This window comes from Carassius gibelio, chromosome B22 (genome assembly GCF_023724105.1).
Source record: "Carassius gibelio isolate Cgi1373 ecotype wild population from Czech Republic chromosome B22, carGib1.2-hapl.c, whole genome shotgun sequence".
Classification (NCBI taxonomy): Eukaryota; Metazoa; Chordata; class Actinopteri; order Cypriniformes; family Cyprinidae; genus Carassius; species Carassius gibelio.
In genome coordinates this window covers 17,835,921-17,857,111 of record NC_068417.1, presented here as the reverse complement: position 1 = coordinate 17,857,111, position 21,191 = coordinate 17,835,921, and the positions used below count along the sequence as shown (strand labels likewise).

At 37.0% G+C, this 21,191-nt stretch overlaps 1 protein-coding gene across 3 annotated transcripts in view; it reads right to left on the bottom strand.

Annotated features, from left to right (window-relative positions):
- Positions 1-6,407: 6,407 nt before the first annotated feature.
- The window catches only part of LOC127988491 (CD48 antigen), a 162,690-nt gene continuing 147,906 nt past the window's right edge, over positions 6,408-21,191 (bottom strand). Inside the window, exons 2-7 of one of the 3 annotated variants that reach the window (XM_052591271.1) lie at positions 13,754-13,971; positions 12,870-13,178; positions 12,354-12,632; positions 7,926-8,030; positions 7,770-7,843; positions 6,408-7,073 (exon numbers count right to left, since the gene is read on the bottom strand). In XM_052591271.1, coding sequence (XP_052447231.1) covers positions 6,915-7,073; positions 7,770-7,843; positions 7,926-8,030; positions 12,354-12,632; positions 12,870-13,178; positions 13,754-13,934 — 1,107 coding nt within the window. In that variant the 5' untranslated portion in view covers positions 13,935-13,971 and the 3' untranslated portion in view covers positions 6,408-6,914. Of the gene's footprint in view, positions 7,074-7,765; positions 7,844-7,925; positions 8,031-12,353; positions 12,633-12,869; positions 13,179-13,753; positions 13,972-21,191 lie in introns of all 3 variants that reach the window. The other 2 variants (XM_052591274.1, XM_052591273.1) reach the window with 2 other exon arrangements.

Sequence of the window (21,191 nt, the reverse complement as noted above, 5' to 3'; positions counted from 1 at the left end):
CGCATCAGTTTTGCGGTGATGCACTATTGAAATCATTGTAATATTAATTTAAGAATTAAAAAGTAATTTAATAATATGAATAGGCCTAATAATCAGGAGAATGTAACAGGCCTTCATTAATTGAAAAGGACAAATTAGATATAACTAAAGTGTTGGTCTTCAAATAAGGAAACCGGTGCAGTTAATTGCTGGCGTCAGTCACAAAATGTATATAGGCCTATAAAAATAAAAAAAATAGGTTAATCTTTGTGAGGACGCCAGTTTAAATTCTTTAGACCCCGCACATCAAACGACTTTGAACGGCAGCTGGCCTGACAGTAGTGTTTGACTGCTTCACAGAATGAACAGGTTCACACGTGGAACTGTCCCATTGTTATTGGACAGGCTTTCACCCTCATCAGTGCAAGTTTTTAAAAGACTTTTCCTACAGAATTATGCATTGATGCTGTTTTCATTTCTGTCACAGTGTCTGTTTCCCTGGGTGTCCACTAGTGGTCTCACTTCCCCAGTCACCCCACTGCAAGCACTACATTTCCCTTGAGCCTTTGTCCCATTCATCACTGTTAATTGCAAACCTGTTATTGCACTCAGCTGTCTTCACTTTCATGTCGGGTCAGAACGTATCAATATCCAAAAACAGGCAAGAGGTCATAACCATAAATCAGTCCAAACCAAGAAAACACAGGGAACACGAGAAAGGCGGGTGACGGAAAACAAGGACTCCATGAAGCAGAATGAGACAGGCTGACGGACAGGTGATGACGGTGAAAGTGAAGACAGCTGAGCGCAATACCAGGTGTGCAATTAACAGTGATGAATGGGACAAAGGCTTGTGGGAAATGTAGTGCCTGCATTGGGGTGACAATGGGGAAGTGAGACCACTAGTGGACACCCAGGGAAACACAGACCAGACACTGACAATTTCTAACACACAGCTACAAATTACAGTCCAACTGAATGGGTGAAGAATTTACATGCACGACTTGCCCAAAACAGCCTGGTTAACAATTGGCTAATACTGCTGTCAGTCAAACTCATCAAGAATTAGGCAAACACACATTTTATTTAGTTAGTTATTTGAGATGTTATAATTCAACTCTGCCTGTCATCAGAGTAGGCGGGCCTGGGCCTGTGCCCCTGTGTGACAGCCTTGTTATACTAGTTAATTTTTAATTTCTCTAAACTTTCTTAATTTTTCTAGATTTAAACATTCTTGGAAACATGTGGGATAGTTTCTGTAGACAAGTAAACTAAATATATAACACTGTTCTAGTGTTTTTTGGATATTTAAAAAACAAGTCTTACATATTTTAACCCTTTGTACGTGAGATTAAAATATTCTATCTGAGCCACCAGCGTGCGTTTCTTTACTGTGCGTTCACACCAGACATGACTTGCGCAAATGGACGCTTGAATATTTGAGTTTATTCGTTTAATTCGCGTGTGAAATTTGCTTCATTTGTGCGTGAAATTAACTTCACAACAGATTCGAATTCACGTAATGGGGTAATATAACAGTAATATTTAAAAAATTGTCTGAATACATGGTGGTTGAAATCACAATGCTGCGTGAACACAACTCCTGCCAGTTGTGTTCACGCAGCATTGTGATTTCAACCACCATGTATTTAGACAATTTTTTAAATATTACTGTTATCGTGTCATGAAATGTAGTTTTAAAAAAAATCACAGATGCGAATGTAGTTGTTTTAAACTAAAATCTGCAGTTTATTTATAAAGACAGTGCATATTTAAAAATTTGTTTCGCCGATTTCTGAGACAATCAGCTCCATGCGATCAGCGAGAGCTCAGTGCTCAGGTATCCGCCGAGAGCAATCTCAACTCAGCTAGACCTTCTGATATGTGCCGCTGGCTCTGATGTCTCTTTAGTTGTTCTAACATAAAATACCATTTGTTTTGGGTAAATCCCAAAACAGGTGATCTTTTGGTCTTTATTTCGTCCCAGCGAGATCCTTTTTATTCCTGTTTCTGTAAAAGTATGAAAAAGTATCATAGTAGAAGTATCAGAAGTATCAGCTCCTGGCATGCACATTCATCGATGATAAGTTTGTCCTCCATTGTTGTTTCGGATTTTCCTCTCCGCTTGCTAATCGTAATCACGATTTTTTATATGGACCGTGTTAGTTGATCTATATCGGGTGATGGGCGCTGCCATGTTAGTTCGCGCTGAATCTGAGCTGTGGGATTTATCAACACGCACATTCATCCTCTCCTCCCGAAACACGTTGAAATAGGTCTCCGGTAAATTCAGAGAAGGGCAGAGTAAACTTTATAGCTACTTAGACAATCTCTATATGTTTCAATAAAAACAGGAAGTCAGATTATATTTGTAAGGATCATTATTGCCGTTTCCATAGACATCAGCGTGTATTTTACAAACTGCAAATTTATGGTTTTGTGGTTGACGCACTGAATGTTCTAATCACACCGGCTTCAGGGAACAGCCAAGACTGATCACACCGGTGTGATCGTACACGTTAAAGGGTTAAGATATGTAAGCTACATAAATAAATCCATGCATCAGCACTAAAAGGTTATATACACATGACCTAAGAGTGATAAAGAAACATGCATGAATGAGAAAATAAAGATTGGAATGCGCTAAATGTTAAATAAGCACAGCCGCAGCACATATTAAGTGGACAGCAGCATCGTTTACTTGCCTCTTATCATTAATGTTGAACAAACAACAAAAGGCAAGAAGAAAATCACTCTCTGCTCTTGACTGAATCTCTTTTGGATCTTTTATTAGAATTAATTAATACTTGATTAATATGTGCAGTGTTTTAGTTACTGGTATACACTTGATTATTCTTTTTCTTTTTAAGGCCTATTTCTACATGATAAAAAAAAAACTTCTAAGCTCAAAGTATCTGTTTATTTGATCTTTCTGTCAGATCATTACTGCATTGTATTTAGTTGGTAATGGCTGTTTGTTTTACAAATTCTAATCAAATATACATGTACTGTTTGTGAAAGGTTTTTATTTTAAATCTCATTAAGTTCTGATATTCTGTTGTGTAACGGTTACTCTGTTGTTACCAAATGCTTCTGAGTGGCTAAAACATGATCTCGATGCACTTGCATTTGCAACAACAATAAAATATTGGTAAGGCAAAAATGATCATAGTTGTTGTTTTTTGAGCAGTGTGGAATACAAACAGAAGAATTATTAACATAATGAAAAGCAGTGGATGCTGTCGTCATTTATCAACACTTTAAGGCAACTTGCATTCAGTCACCATCACCAATGCACAAACCTTTGTATTTTATATGGCATTTAGATGTGATGTATTGACCTTTATATAATATTATTAGGATTGTTTTCAGACAATCATACCTTGATTGTAAAAATAGGCAGCTGCTGTGAAATAAATGCAATCAAGACAAACAGTTCTAACTCCTTAGAGCGGCTCAGGCACCTAAACTATGTAACACACGTGTCTAATTCTGCTCATAGATGGCCTACAAAGCCCCTAGAAGGCAATTGTAATTCTGCATTAACATTAAAAAGTTTACCATACCAGACTTTGCCTTTAATTTGCTGGAATCATCTCCCACAACTATGTAAGACACCGGAAATGATGTCACTCTGATAAAATCTGAACCACTGAAAATTATGTGTATTTGTCTTGAGTGGGTTTTGAGGCTTCATCTTGGATCTGCTCTGGCATGTCTGGCTGCTTCCTCCTAGCGTTGTAACTTCTTCACCACCATGGGATGGCGCTCGGCTGGAGTAGCTTTTTCCTGTGTGAGTGTTGTTGTACCTAACCCAAAGCCTCCACTACCCTGTTGGACGTGCCCTACTATGTCCTAGTTTCTGAGGGCAGCTTTTGCATTTGCTAATGCTGCACCCAGATTCTGTTTCTTCCCAGTTGCCAAGGTGGCAGCATCGCCATGTACCAAGGGATAACCCATGGACTCTGGGAGAAAATATTTTCTAAAAAGTTATATATATATATATATATATATATATATATATATATATATATATATATATATATATATATATATATATATCTGCCCACTGCTCCGTGTATGTGTTCATTTCTCACCTGTGTTTTTATGCACTTTGATGGGTTAAATGCAGAGCACCGATTCTGAGTATAGGTTACCATACTTGGCTGGATGTGGGCCGGATCTGGGCCGAAAGACCCAGCTGAAAAATAAATGTGCAAAGTGTACTAAAATTTAGCATACTTTTGTGTACTTGTGGCCACACTAATCATCATTATACTCCAAGTGTGTTCATGATTAGTTAACTTGAAGCATGCTATTTTGGAACAACTAATTTTGTACTAGATATATATTTAATTGTAATTAAATTGTAGAAAAGCTCAAATTGAAGTGTATTTAGTGTACTTTTATGTGCTAAAGTGGAACAACTTAAAGTATATTTTGTATACTTTAAGCATATGGCTGTATAATATATGCTTAATAAGTACCATTATAGTATACTTTGTCTTTAATTAATGTCTTAAAATCAATTGTTAGTGTTTTAGGAGCTAGTACTTTACAGACATCAACGCCAAACCGGCATGAATACTGACAGTGACTTTTTGATCTGTACACTCTCCAATTGGTCTTGTTTGCAGTAGCCCTGCTTTTTCTCCATTAAACAATACCAATGAAATGTTCTTTTTTAAACACTTTTTGCTTATAATTCTGGCAGTATTAACTTGTCTGTTGCAATATGGGTGATGCTATCTGTTAAATCATAATGCAGCACTGCACCTACTTTAAACCACTTGCTTTCCAGCAACACATTTTTTGTGCACCTGTACTTTTGAAGTGTGCATTTAATGTTTTGTTTAATGTCATTTTGTGTGTAAGATGTATCATATTTCTTTGCAAAACTGATTAAACATTACAGAACAGCTGCAATAATTGCTATCTGTGTACTTACATCAAAAAAAAATCATAAATAGGGTTAAGTGCATTTCCATAGTAATACTATTGAACACTTTCTAAAAGAATGTCCTGAAGTACTAGCATGAATAACTTCACTCCATAATTAGACTAAAATCTAACATAAAATACACTCAAACTTAATATTGCAGTTTTTATTTTAAAATGTGTTATTTTAAAATGTGCTTTTATTCTATGTTACATTGACAATTTTGAGCATACAATTTTTATTTACATTTTTTTTTTTTTTTAATTGTCACGGTTGGTAAAATGATCTCGGGTTGTCTGCACTGATTAGTTGTGGGCGTCTCCGTTAATTGTATCAGCAACAGCTGCCACTCATTACTCATCCACTATATAATGGCTTGTCTCACGTCCTGTGTTTGTGAGATCGTTGTTTCATGTCGTTTTGTTTACCACCGTCTGGCTTCTGTGTTTCCCCAAAACCTCATTCACTCTCCGCACGATCACTCAGCCACGGACACTTACCTTCGGCTCTGTTCCCCGCAGTTCCTGTGCCACTCTCTCCTGCTGCCTCACGCCGTCAACACCCGGATTCCTCACCTTCTCTCCACCACCGTCTGGACTTCTCACCACCACAACCATCCCTCTGGAGTGTTGCTGTATCATCGTCATTGTGTGTCTTTGTACCATCATATCTTCTCATTAAATGTCTGTACTCGCTATTGTTTCCAGACTGTCCTTTCACCAGCCGTCACACAAATAAGTAACTTTCACTTAAAGTATATTTTAGGATAATATATTTCTATAAAGTGTAATATAGTTTAATTATTTTAAAGTGTGTTAAAAGTGTTAGCGTGAAAGCGTAATGCCAGTATACTTTTTATATATTTACAAAAAGTACAATTTGTGTAAGAACATTTTCAACATACTATCGGAAATATAAATATACTTGAAATACAATGAAGTAAATCCAAATTCAATCACATTTGTTGAGAATTTCCCCATTCAAAAAGATAGGGCTTGGTATTGAATGCCCAAAATATTTGCCTGGGTGCTTTTCAAAAATTGCTTAGAGAATGAAGACTTTCGTTGAAAAGTTATTTGATGGATATTATTAAAATACAAACAATTCAAATAAATAATGTTTCCATATTATCCCAGTAAGAAGTTTTAGTTTTTTATTCTTTCCTTCAAGTAGTGAAAAGGTTGTGATAACGTTTTTATCCTACATATTAATATGACAAATGTTTTTTTTTTTTTTTTTTTTTTTATTAAGTTTTCACAGTGTTGCAGAAACGTATTTATAATGTTTTTATCACGTTATCGTGTCTCCTTGCAATGTTTAAGAAACTAACTTAGCACGTCCAAACTGGTACATTCCACGTGCCGTCATCAAAATACAGTCACAAGAGGGAGCTAAAGCAACATCACCTGCATTAGGAGAGTCATGTTGCTGAACAACATAATATGAAAACAGTATTGTATGAAAACATGAAAATGCTGAAAAAAGAAAGTAAGTTTTGAATGTATTTTATTTGCACATATTTTACTGGGAGGAGACCATTTCATGAACCCATCTCAGATGAACAAAGAAATGATTTTCACAGGGGCTCCTAGTCATGATGATCTGATCAAATATGAATTCAAATCAAAAACAGGATCAGGCAGTGAGAACACAGAAGTAGTTTTCGTGTTGTCTCTAATGTTTTGCCTAGGCTATATATATTTCTAATCCTGTATCACAAGGTTAAACATGAATACAACAATGAGTTAAAATAGTTGTGATGAGAGATTAAAGATCAAACTAAGAGCAGAATGGAATATGAGCTGAAGGACTGAAGTTCACACTTTTACTTTTGCGACCGTGTGATTGTCTCATTTTTCTTCTCAGCTTCTCAATTCACACGCAATGCATCTTTCCACTTCAGGACTCCATAATGAGTAAGAATGCAACCTGTATGACTATACCTCAATGAAATCCGGTTTAAACTGGGAAAACCCTTCGTGAGAAATCACTTTTGTTAACTTTTTAATGTGCATATATTTAAATTCACAAAAAAAAAAAAAAAGTGTTTGGGGTGTAAAAAGTTACTAAACCAAAAACAGAATGCCAGTTTGATCAAGAGTTGGTCAGTGTCTCGAGAATCCAGCGTTCGCCTCATTATCTTCTCTTTACACCTCTGAAAGAAAACACAAATGCATTTTCACAGATGTATTTTTTCCATGAAGACTATGAAATGTAACCCATGTCTATACATTCATTCTTGTTAAAAAGTTTTTTGTTTGTTTGGTTTTTTTAGCTCTCTTTCCATTTTCATTTAATTTAACACAGGCAGTAGCTTTCTCGTTTTTTTGAGTTTTTGTGAAACTCTGCAGGACTGTGACTGTCCCTGTTCTAGTGCGTAACCTGTACACATACAGTTCAGTAATTTACGGAAGTGACAATCGCATTCTAAAAACCAAATTAACTTACCAAATTAACTTAAAATGAGCTTAAAAATTCTACACAGTGTGTACGGAACCGAACAACTAGTTAAGGATTAAATTGCGTGTTTAAATGCAGATCAGAGCTGCGTCTCTCTCTGTATCTGGGGAGCAAGAAATAACAGGGAACGAGGTGGCTATGTCTTGACTCATGATGCCAGATCTTGCTTTCAAAATAACCACAAATAAGAGCAAGCACGTAAAAAAAAAAAAAAAAAAAAAAAAAAAACACTTTATCTCAAATGCTTTATCTTGGAAATAAGCTACTGTAAATATGAAAGTCATTCGACAAATGTCATTTGTGCTGCTGTGTTTGTAAATCATTAAAAACACTCCTTAATCTGGGTCCAATAATCCAGACACACAGCATACACAGAAATTAACTCACCAACCGATTTCAGTGCTTTTAATTTGTAGAATATTGGATCCGCGTAAGTGATCTCTGCTCCAGTCTCAACTGTTTCAGCTATGATTTCAGAAACAAAACACTAAATGAAATTATGTCTGAGAGTTAGATATAATATAAGAGGTAGGTATTCAATACTTGCCTTCTTGGTCTGTTTTTCTGTGTTTCCTGCAGATGAAGAAGATCCCGACTGCAGCTATGATCAACAGAGACCCAGGAGCAGAAATCAGCGCTATCCGACTTACATCTGGTGGACGTGAAGGAGACAGTCATTGGTGCAAATAAATGTGTACATTAATATACACTCACCTAAAGGATTATAAGGAACACCTGATCAATTTCTCATTAATGCAATTATCTAATCAACCAATCACATGGCAGTTGCTTCCAGACGGGTCGGTCTGAGTATTTCACAATCTGCTCAGTTACTGGGATTTTCACGCACAACCATTTCTAGGATTTACAAAGGATAGTGTGAAAAGGGAAAAACATCCAGTATGTGTCAGTCCTGTGGGCGAAAATGCCTTGTTGATGCTAGAGGTCAGAGGAGAATGGGCCGACTGATTCAAGCTGATAGAAGAGCAACTTTGACTGAAATAACCACTCGTTACAACCGAGGTATGCAGCAAAGCATTTTGTGAAGCCACAACACGCACAACCTTGAGGCGGATGGGCTACAACAGCAGAAGACCCCACCGTGTACCACTCATCTCCACTACAAATAGGAAAAAGAGGCTACAATTTGCACGAGCTCACCAAAATTGGAAAGTTGAAGACTGGAAAAATGTTGCCTGGTCTGATGAGTCTCGATTTCTGTTGAGACATTCAGATGGTACAGTCAGAATTTGGTGTAAACAGAAAGAGAACATGGATCCATCATGCCTTGTTACCACTTGTGCAGGCTACTGGTGGTGGTGTAATGGTGTGGGGGATGTTTTCTTGGCACACTTTAGGCCCTTTAGTGCCAATTGGGCATCGTTTAAATACCACGGCCTACCTGAGCATTATTTCTGACCATGTCCATCCCTTTATGACCACCATGTACCAATCCTCTGATGACTACTTCCAGCAGGATAATGCACCAGGTCACAAAGCTCGAATCATTTCAAATTGGTTTCTTGAACATGACAATGAGTTCACTGTACTAAAATAGCCCCCCAGTCACCAGATCTCAACCCAATAGAGCATCTTTGGGATGTGGACGAACGGGAGCGCCGTGCCCTGAATGTGCATCCCACAAATGGGGGCGCGGCCTGCTGCTGACCCTGTGTCTCGCTGTTTTGTGATATTTGTATGTTTGTGGATCTAAGTTGTTATTTTATTCGTTTTTAATTTTGGTTTCTTAAATTGGGACCAGTATGAATGTGTGCATGATCTGCATGGCCTTGGCGCTAGTTGGATTGGTGCTGGCGGGCGAAGCCTTTGAAGATCAACTGGTTTCTATGGTGTCGAGTCGGACTTATTCAAGAGACTTCTTGTTATCGTTACGATATACTAATTATTCCGTCGATTTAAAGATTCCAACAAGTGGATGTTTTTGTAAAAGAAGGAGATCAATAATTAAGAAGCGAGGGTCGAGAGGAGGAATTCACAACAGATTGCGGAGGCGAGGAAGACGTCATCCCCTTCCAGTGATCACGCAGTCTAACGTGAGATCTCTTAATAACAAGATGGATGTGGTCTTGCTTCGGGTTAAACAAGAGGAGGAATTTAGGAGCAGTAATCTCATCTGTTTTACGGAAACATGGTTAAATGAAGATCAAAGTGTGGATATCGAGGGATTTACCACTATACGAGCCGACAGAGATAAGGTAAAATCACGAAAATCTGTTGGCGGGGGACTCTGCATGTATGTTGATAAGAACTGGTCATCACAGTATACTATAATTGAACAGACTTGTACCCCGGACTATGAGACTTTGGTTGTATCTTTTACACCATTCTATCTGCCGCGGGAATTTGGTTGAATAACCATATTCCTAGTATATGTACCAGGTCCTAATAATACGAGGCAGCGGAGCATATTGCAGAGTGCTTTACAAGGATCGCAACAAAGTCGGCAGATCAACCAGTCTTCATACTAGGGGATTTCAATACACTTTCATTAACAGAGACTCTTCCACACTTGCAACAATATATTGATTGTCCAACCCATTTCTCACGCACACTGGATTTGTGTTATGGCAACATTGACGATGCATACAAGGCAGTATGTCGATCACCGATTGGCAGATGGGATCACAATGTTATCCATCTACTGCCAAAATACAGACAACTTGTTAGAAGGGAAAAACCAGTGGAAAAGAGAATTCAGGTTTGGAGTAAGGACAAAGAAGACATGTTAAAGGACTGTTTTTGCACTACAAACTGGGATGTATTTTTTGATTCATGCAGAGACCCTCACGAACTGACTGTATTACCTCTTATATTCAATTTTGTGAAGAAACAGTTATTGACACTAAAATGGTTAAAATCTACTCAAATAATAAGCCATGGCTCTCTAAAGATTTAAAGAAACTCCTTAATGAAAAGAATTGGGCATTTCGTGAAAATAATCATGAGGGGTTTAAACTTAAAAGGAAGGAACTGAGAGCTATGATACAGAAAGCAAAAATTGATTTTAAACATAAGGTAGAGGATCAGTTAGCGAATCAAGATGAAAGGAGTGCTTGGCAAGGCTTGAATAAGATGATGGGGCATGACTCAAGAAATGTAAATAAAGATATCACTATAGGGACGGATGGTTTTAAATGGGTTAATGATTTGAATTTTGTTTTATGGAAGATATGATGCAGCCGACAACTGGAATAAGATTGAAGAAATAAGTGATAAGATTCCAGTGGGGCCACCCATTCGGTTGACAGGGGACCAAATTAGAAGGTCCCTTAAATGCATAAAGCCCTATAAAGCGCCTGGTCCAGATGGCCTTAAGGGCAGAGTTTTAAAGATATGTATAAATGAACTAACCGACCCCTTAACAAAATTATTTCAGGTTTTATTAGACTTACAGACGATACCAAGTATGTGGAAGTTATAATTTATACGACCCCTTCCGAAAAAAGTGAGAGCAAAAGACTTAGAGGACTTTCGTCCTGTGGCGTTAACCTCAATACTAGCTAAATGCATGGAAAGAGTAGTTAGTTATCATCTAAAACCATACATATCAGAACAATTAGATGTACTGTAATTTGCATATAAATCGCAAAGAGGAACAGAGGATGCACCGCTCACTTTGGTCGATACAATTGCTAGCCATTTACAACAAGCAAAGGCTTATGTGCGTGTTCTTTTTATAGATTACACCTCTGCCTTTAATACCATGCAGATACATTTACTCTTGGAACGTCTCCTGGTTCTAGGTGTGAATGGGGGAATAGTTCATTGGATAAAGCATTTTTTAACAAATCAACCACAGCGAGTTTGTGCTCGGGGTTTTAAATCAGATATTATATCCTTAAACACGGGGGCACCCCAAGGATGCATCCTGTGACCCCTTTTATTTTCTGTTTATACAAGTGGTATAAGAGTGTAGCATGAGAATTACAAACTATATAAATATACAGATGATATGGCACTTGTGACACTTTTATGGAAAGACTGTGTACATCTTGAGTATGAGGAGCAGGTTTTGAAACTAGAAAAATAGTGTGAAGAAAGTTCTTTATTGATAAATGTAAGTAAAACAAAAGAGTTGATTTTAAATCATCCAGAGCCCCTAACAGAAATAATGTTATGTGATCAAACTGTTGAAATTGTGAAGACTTTTAAGTATTTAGGAACCATGATAGACTGTAAATTGAACTTCTCTGATAATGTGGCTCTTATTTGTGAGAAAGCAATCAAAGGCTATTCTTGCTAAGGAAACTGAAAGAATTTTGTGTGAGCAAAGCTGTGTTGCAAAGAGTTTATACGGGCTTAATTGAGAGTGTTTTAGGGTATAATATAACTGTGTGGTTCGGACGAGTTACTTCTGTGTAAAAGAAGGAATAAAGCAAAAGTCAGTCACTCACTTATACCAAATTGCTATTCAGAGAAAAGCTTTGATTATAACGAGAGACACAACACACCCCTTGAATCATGTTTTTGAATTATTACCATCACGTCGTCGTTATAGAACACCAAAAGCCATGAAAGCAATATATAAACAAACCTTCGTACCAAATGCAATAAGTGAATAAGAGGTAGGCATGTATATTTTAATTTTGTTATTGTGGATGTGTGTATGGCTAGATGTATTCATTGGATGTTGTGTATTGTTAATTGTTTTGTTTTGTGATTGTATGGCGAGACTAAAGATCAATTTTCAGCTTAGGCAGAACAATAAAGTACTACTAACTAACTAACAAATCTCCATCAACTGCAAGATGCTATCCTATCAATATGGGCAAATGTTTTTAAAGAATGCTTTCAGCACCTTGTTGAATCAATGCCACGTAGATTTAAGGCAGTTCTGAAGGTGAAAGGGGGTCAAACACAGTATTAGTATGGTGTTCCTAATAATCCTTTAGGTTAGTATATATATATATATATATATATATATATATATATATATAAATAATCACAGACATACCTGAACATGGCTGACAATATTCAGTGTTGTTGAGATATGTGGTGTGGTTTCTGATGGGATTGTTCACCACACAGCTGTAGAAATCATCCAGACACTCCAGATGTAAAGAAAGACTTCTGCTGAGATCAGACACACTGATGCTGGACAATAAACTGTTTCCTTTGTACCAGGAGAGAGTCACATCACTCACATTCACCACTGAACACAGAAATGAACATGATGATGATGATGGTGGATTCTGTGAAGAGGTACTGCTGATGAGAGGAACAGACAGACAAGCTGAAATAAAAAGAATAAATGTAATTAAAAGATGTTTATATTTGTTAGAATTGAATTGTTCAGTCAAAAAAAGGGCTAAAAATGTCATTGTATATGTTATGGAAATTTTCATGAATTAAAAAAAAAAAGACATGTACACAAGGATCAGTGAGTCTCACTAACTTACTACTTGTTTTGTCAATTTAGAAGAAATTTTACTAAGAAAGTGTGTGAAAAGTAAACCTACTTTTAACTTACCAAAGACAGTGAGATTAAATGTATTGAGTGGCATCTCTCTTCTGCTGCTGGTGACTTTATAAAGTCCAGAGTCTGTGGTTCTGGTGTTTGTGATGATCAGAGATCCAGTCTGATCCAGCTTCAGTCTGTCTCTGAATCTCTCATTATAAAACTCTCTCTTATTGTCTTTTCCGTTGGTTTTAGCTATGAGAGCGAGTTCAAATGTCCACATGATCAGATCATCTCTCTGTATTTCAGTAAGATCAGTGTTCAGAGTGACAGAATCTCCCTCCATCACTGACACTGACTTCACTTCATCACCAAGCACACCTGAAGAACAAACAGGAATATTTATGCAATAAAAGACATCATGTTTAAGCTATTAAAACATTTAACCGACTTATAAGCATTTCTACGCATTTAAACATATATTTAAAAAGTCACTGCAAAACAATAATTTACCCTGCACTGATATTTATTGAAGGGTACAGCAGCACGAATGATAAGCATTTGAGTATATTAGTATTATACAGGATTAGAAATATATATAAGCAAAATATTAGCTACAACACCGATTATATAATTCACTAGTTCACGCTTACATATAATTAGCTGAGGTATGGTATGCGTATTTGGCGTGCTGTCCGGGGATATATTGTAAAGTGAACTTGAAGTGAGGAGATGGGGTGGAGGAGGGATGCTGATAAACCGTCAATGGATAGAGGTAAGTCAGCGATATTTATACTGTGGGATTGATTACTTGATTGTGGTCCACCTGTGATGATTAGGCTAAGTATCTGACGCGCTCCTCCCGAATCTTCATTGATAATTACATATATCAGAAGTGTGCATGAGGACAAATTAAAATACATAATAACAGAACTGAAGCCATAAAAAATACTTACCAGCCAGCCAGCATGAGATCAAGCAGATGAAAATAAACATTTTCTTCAGCAGTTCACAACAAAACTGTGATAATAATGGAGCCCTCCTGACACTCTTGAAAGTGAATGAAGCTGTCGGTCTGTAATAAAGAGGTTTAGTAAAGCTCTGCTGCAAGTGTTGTAAAGCTCCTCCTCCCTTCATAGACTGAATATGACTTCTCAAAATGACACTCTCTGATCTACAGAAAGAAGAGGAGCAATGAAAGAGCATTTATTATTACTGTTTTGTTGTTAATATCAACAATATTAGTACATATAGTGATAATTGTATTTTACAGAACAGCAGTAAAATGACAATAGTATTATTTTATGGATGTCTTTTTTATTTGATATATTTATTTGTTACTGAAGTTAAATCACAGAGATTTAATTTGGTCAGAAATGGGAGACCTTAAATCTTCTCGTTTGACGAAAACCAGAGGTGGAGAGTCCAGGGGTCAGAAAGTAAAAGTCCTGCCACATTTTTGCTCCACCCATGAACTCAGCAGCTGATTTCACCAGAGGAGGAAACAAGTCATTCCTTCCAAGTCACAGACTAGTCTCAACTCAAATCCCAAGTCCTCAACGAGTTAAAGTCAATGAGATAATTAAGAGACTAATTAAATGATGATTGTGCATTGGTGATGAACACCTGCTGTTATTGTGCGTTACAGAGGATCAGATGCTGATGTTTTATTGGTTAAAATTATGCCACCATCATGGAGATCAGTGTTTGCTTCAGTTGGGCTCTTGACCTTTGGTTTCTTATGTTAGATATTTTTCTGTAAAAGTACATGTGCTGTTATAAAACAGTGTGATCAGTGCTGTGCAGAAAACCGTTACTAGCCGGTTTTACATGATTAAGTAATTATTAGGCATCAGCCTGTTTATTTCCAAAACAATTTTATGTATTTATTATTAACAAATGTTCAGTTTTTAAATAACCTACCTTGTGGAACCGTTGGTTTAATCACTATAATGAATACATTTCCTAATGTATGTAATAAATATACATTTTTCGAAATCTTTTCCTAATAAGATGCACAGACATCATGACCCAGCATATGAATCTCAACAATGGTGACAATCAACAAAACGCTTCAAGCTGAAGTGCATGCTGGGTAACACCATAGTAAAAACTCTGATTATGCACTGTAGCATGAATAATTATTGTAACCACTGTTGAGGATCATATGATAAGTGCTCATGTCTAAAATCCCGAGCCTGTACAATTTTTTCCCCCAATATTTAAGCATTACAATAATATTTGTTTAATAGGACTTTTTTTGTAGTTCAGTAATTGCTGAACATAATTTAACAAACCAAAGAGAGACACCTTCATGAAGTTAATTAAAATGTTTTAGATGAAAAAAGGGCAATTAAATTTTCTACTTCAAGCTTTTAATTCAGCAATGTGTTGTTTACTACGTAACACAACTGCAAGTGTTTAAAAGCAAATTACTTTGAATTATTAAAAGGGTCAAGAGCCCAACTGAAGCAAACACTGATCTCCATGATGGTGGCATAATTTTAACCAATAAAACATCAGCATCTGATCCTCTGTAACGCCCAATAACAGCAGGTGTTCATCACCAATGCACAATCATCATTTAATTAGTCTCTTAATTATCTCATTGACTTTAACTCGTTGAGGACTTGGGATTTGAGTTGAGACTAGTCTGTGACTTGGAAGGAATGACTTGTTTCCTCCTCTGGTGAAATCAGCTGCTGAGTTCATGGGTGGAGCAAAAATGTGGCAGGACTTTTACTTTCTGACCCCTGGACTCTCCACCTCTGACGAAAACATCACTTTAAATGATTCCTGCAATAAATTTGGGAACATGGTTAGCTCATGCTGCTTTTTCAGAGATGTAGATTAACATTTGCTGTGGTTTTACTGTGATTTATTTGGTGAAATGTTCTTTGAACGGTAAAAATCACACAATATGTAAAATGTAAGCTACTTTTTTTCTTGTGTATGGAATTGATATAAAATCAAAATTAGAGTCATATTTAGAATCTTGCTGATAATCAGGGTAAAATAGCACTCCTGATATTGCTTAAATATGATATTAGCCGTATAAACATAAGGAACTTGTTATTGTAGGGTTTGTTTGCTTGTTTTTTTCTCCCCTTAAACTTGAATTTTGGAGGTACTTTTTGGTCTATAAGCCCTCTTTTAAGTCAGACGTTTGACGTTTTTAATATCGGCAGGATATTTTAAGTAAGCCAGTTTTTACACTTTATTAGTTGCTGAAATAGGTTTGTCTGTGTGGGAGGAGCTACTGGAGGAGTTTGTTCATTGACTGCAGGAATCACTTTACACATTCAACTTTTTCAAGAGAGTCAGGGTGTTATTATTATAGCAGTTATCGGTGTTGGGAAACTGGCTGGAGAACTGTTTAAGAAAATGTTTATTTTCATTTATTTGTGCTCATGGAGTCTGGCTGGTAAGTGTTTTTTTTTTTTTTTATTCACGTTTTACCTGTACATGATTATGTTCTTTATTGATTCCATCATTCATTTTGCCTCTAATATTGTAAATTTTCCATAATCCCCTTGAGTGCACAAGTAAAATTCCAAATGTGAATGAAAATCTCTTATAAGTAAATATTTGTTCTTCAGGTGTGTTTGGTGATGAAGTGAAGTCAGTGTCAGTGATGGAGGGAGATTCTGTCACTCTGAACACTGATCTTACTGAAATACAGAGAGATGATCTGATCATGTGGACATTTGAACTCGTTCTCATAGCTAAAATCAACGGAAAAGATGATAAGAGAGAGTTTTATGATGAGAGATTCAGAGACAGACTGAAGCTGGATCAGACTGGATCTCTGATCATCTCAAACACCAGAACCACAGACCTTGGAGAATATAAAGTCACCAGCAGCAGAAGAGAGACGCCGCTCAATACATTCAATATCACTGTCTATGGTAGTAGTATCCTTATCCTTAGTATCCTTATCTTATATACATCTTTTGACACAAACACTATCAGAATTATTGAAAGTGTTATAAAAGATAGACAATTATGTGATTCATTTGCACATTTTATGCATTCTTGTATATAAATTAGGGGTAGGATGGTTCGCGGGAAAAAAAATCTAACCATGCGGATCTCCACGCACGGTTCGGCATGCACTAGTACCGCGGTTCAATTTAAAACTGACAACTCATCTGTAAAATGGTTTCTTATAAATCACACGTAAAAAACAGGGTTAGGCTAATGTATGTTCTCTTGATGGATGCTCATTCTAACTTCCCAGTACATTACAACAACAGTGTCGGGGAAACAAAAAATCTGAATGCCGTATGCGGGTCGGGTGGTGATAGCTCACGCACAGGTGAGACCTGAACAGCACACGTTGATATCTTTTTAAACTATACTAATTTAAGCATTGACACTTTTGACATTAAAGAGCCAGAGGATGCAAGCTTCCCAGACAGCAAGCAGTTTCGGCCCAGATCTGGCCCACATCTGGCCCGCATGGATTTCATGTGGGCCAGATTTGGGCCAGATCTGGGCCAACACTACGTTGCTGTCTGGGTTGTAGGCTCAGTGAGAATATTTGCTCATCCGAATCGTGCAAACCCGCGTCTCAGAACACACACAAATATTAAGCTCTCTTTGAAGTATTGTGTTAGAATGGACAGATTCACACAAAAAGTATGTCAAAATGCCCGTCTTGGTAAGTATCTTACTTATCAGCGCATTCTCTTAAAGTGACAGTCTCTATATTATTCAAACAGGAAAAACAAAGAAATCCCTCACTGCTCTTGACTAAATAGCTTTTGTAACTTTAATTGAGATTAATATTTAATTTATACAGTCAAATATGCAATGCGGTTCTACATTTGATAACTTTATTCAATTTCTGTACCTTGCTAGACCTACCTGAAAAATCCTGAAAATCACTGTTTATTTTATTTGTATCTTTACTCTTCTGTATTTATTTGTGCTGTTGCTTTTAGTTGTATCGGATATTCTATTCGGTGATACAAAGCAGACCGTGAAAAGTTGAACCATTCCACCCCTAATGTAAATATATTTATAATCACCAATTCCTAAAATTTGTTTCTCTGCGACTTTCCCCAGACAGCAACATAGTGTCGGCCCAGATCCGGCCCACATCTGGCCCGCATGAAATCCATGCGGGCCAGATGTGGGCCGAATCTGGACCGAAACTGCTTGCTGTCAGGGTCAGTCAATTTTAAATATTAATTAAATATCACTGCTCTCGTATTTACTGAATTAGCTTTATTCTCCATTATTTTCCAGCTCGCCCACCTGTTCCTCTCATCAGCAGAGACTGTTCATCATTATCATCACAGCAGAATTGTTCATTGTTGTGTTCAGTGGTGAATGTGAGTCACGTGACTCTCTCCTGGTACAAAGGAAACAGTTTATTGTCCAGCATCAGTGTGTCTGATCTCAGCATCAGTCTCTCTCTACCTCTGGAGGTGGAATATCAGGATAATAACACCTACAGCTGTGTGCTCAACAATCCCATCAGAAACCAGACCAGACACTTGGACTTCACTCAACTCTGTCACACATGTCCAGGTTTGTCAGTGGCACTTTTTTTCACAAACCACATGGACCACATTTCACATTTTACAAGTGTTCCTCATTTCTTCTTTCAGAAGTCTGCACCTGCTGCTGTGGTTCTACTGAAGCTGCGATCCGATTGGCTCTCTCTGTTCTGGTGGTCGTGGCTACTGTTGCTGTGCTAGTTTATGACATCAGATACAGATGTCTTCAACAGCAGAAATCACAATCAAATACTGATTAATCAGATAGTCAGGAAGGTGGAGATGTTTTTGAACTACTTTGAGTATAGGCCAAGGGTAGTGATCTCTGGTCCTGGAGAGCCACAGTGCTGCAGCCCAGCAGGCACAGGATGTAGACTCCAACGTCAGTTAGACGTTGGATTTTGGTTGAAAATGAAAATCTGGTTGACGTCTAAATCCAACGACTGTTTGACGTCAAGCTCCAACATTGGGCAGATGCTGAATATTGGCTGGAATAAACATCCCCCAAAAATAACATAAACAGTACACGTATTACCAGCTTAACTTAGTACTAACCAGTTTGACTTTATTTCTGTCAGACGTCTACAGAAGTTCTTTTTGAGAATTAACGAATTAAGTTTTATTTGGAAATTTATTTGGTCACCATTATTGTGGTCAATGTTTGCTTTAGTTGGATAGTTTGACTTTTGTATTAGTAATTTTGTGGTTCTTGTAATAGTTTTAACTAAAACACATAATTTATTGTAAAATGGGCCATAAACAAAGATAAGGTGGTATAGTTTTCATCGTCATAAAGAAGAGTAATTGAGGACTCTTGTTGTCATTGATCCAAAGTGATTATTTATTATTAGTGAACTATATTATGTACTTTATATACTTTCTTTCCACAGATCAGACATTTAGAATTTTCATTTTTAAATACATTATGGGAGAATTTTTTTTCGAGACACATAGACATCAATAATAAGTATAGGAATCTCAACAATGGTGACATGCTTCATGCAGCAATGCATGCTGGGAGCCACCACAGTATAAATCATGGCTCCCAGCATGCATTGCTGCATGAAGAATGTCACCATTGTTGAGATTCATACGCTGATTGTTGATGTATGTATGTGTGTCAGTGTAGGTAACTTTTATTGAGCTCATGTTTGTTAATAGATTTTAAATGATTCTTATAATGCCACTGGATCTGAGTTTGTAATATGAATGTACTAAAACCCCAACATAATTGTTAGACTAAAAAAAACATCAGTAAATCAGGTTATTTCATGATGATTTGTGAAACCATCAACAGATAACAGCCATCACCTGATCTAATGTCACGTTAGCTTTCTTTGAAGCTGCAAATGTGCTTGACATACACACTATCACAGCAGCCAAAAAAGACATGATATATAATAAGAGTTAAGAGCCCAACTAATGGAAACACTAATCACTGTTATGGTTTTATGGAAATTAAACATTAGAAAAACCCGTTAATTTTCAATAAGAGCTTTTGTAGACGTCTGATAGGAATAAAGTCAGTCTGGTTAGTAATACGTGAAGCTGGTAATGCTGTTTGTGGAGTTGTTTAATCATCCTCTGCTGAGATCTTGAGATATTTAATGTGCTGCCATGCATTTAACCTTTTGTTGCAGTGTGGTGCTTATTCCAACCAAAATTCAAGGTCTGTCTGATGTCGGAGTTTGACGTCAACCCGACTTTCATTTTCAACCAAAATATGACGTCTGACTGACGTTGGATTAGTTGGAGTCCAACGTCTTACCGACGTCACATTGATGTACTGTGCCTGCTGGGAGAGTTCAGCTCCAGCCCTATAAAACTCTCCTGCCTGTAGCTTCCTAGGAACCTTTCAGACCTTGATTAGCTTGTTCAGGTGTGTTTGATTAGGGTTGAAGCAAAATTCTAGGTGTTTCTCAATGTCAAGGAAGGATCCTTGGAAGCCAGTATTTCGAGGATGCTATGTCATCGACATCCGTCGAAGGACTGTTCCAATGTCGAGGATCCTCGGAATTTCAACCAAGGACTGAGTCCTTCGTTTGAAAAATATGCCATACACAGGAAAGGATGCATATGTGTATCCTTCGCGCTCTTCGTGCTCTCAAATCACCCACAATCCTATGCGCGCAGCTTTGCTATCTTGTTCAAAAATTAAAAAATGTCGAACGTTAGCGGAGTCAGATCGTTAACTGTTTTTATTTACGTTACCAAACATTTGTTATAACTGTAGTAAATATAAGTAAAGTTTGACGTTTAAATGCCAGTACAAATTACTACTATATTGATATTGTAAATTATAGAAATACAAATGGTTAACTGCACCGGACCTGTCATTTTACAGTTGTTAACTTGGTTGCGTCATCGGCGTTTCTTTTATAAATAACTAGTTAAGTTGTCCAAAATAATTTAACGATACCATTCACAGCGTTATTCAAACAAACCTTTTCACTGACGTAATGACGCAATTACGTGCACTTGCTAGCCTGTTCCATTTACGTGTTCTCCGAATGCTAAAGAGGAGTCTCGCCTAGCCTCTGAAGGAAGTGACTTGGAAGGATCAGTCCTGCCAAGGAAGTATCCTTGACATTGAGAAACACCTTCTGCAAGGCTGTGGCTCTCAGGGACCATCGTTTGCCATACCTGAAATAGGCATATCCCCCATAAATATATATGTACTTCAAGTGATTATTAATTCATTTTATGTAATGCAAATGCTCTAATAAATTAGGTTTCACTTATCAATCCATTATGATTAAGCAGACCATAAAGAAAGCTAATGTTTTTCCATGTATTCTATTGTATTACCCTTACGAAAAAGATGTTTATTCAAGTGTGCTTGTATAGTTAATTTTAAACTAAAAATAGGAAAGTACGCTTTTAATTT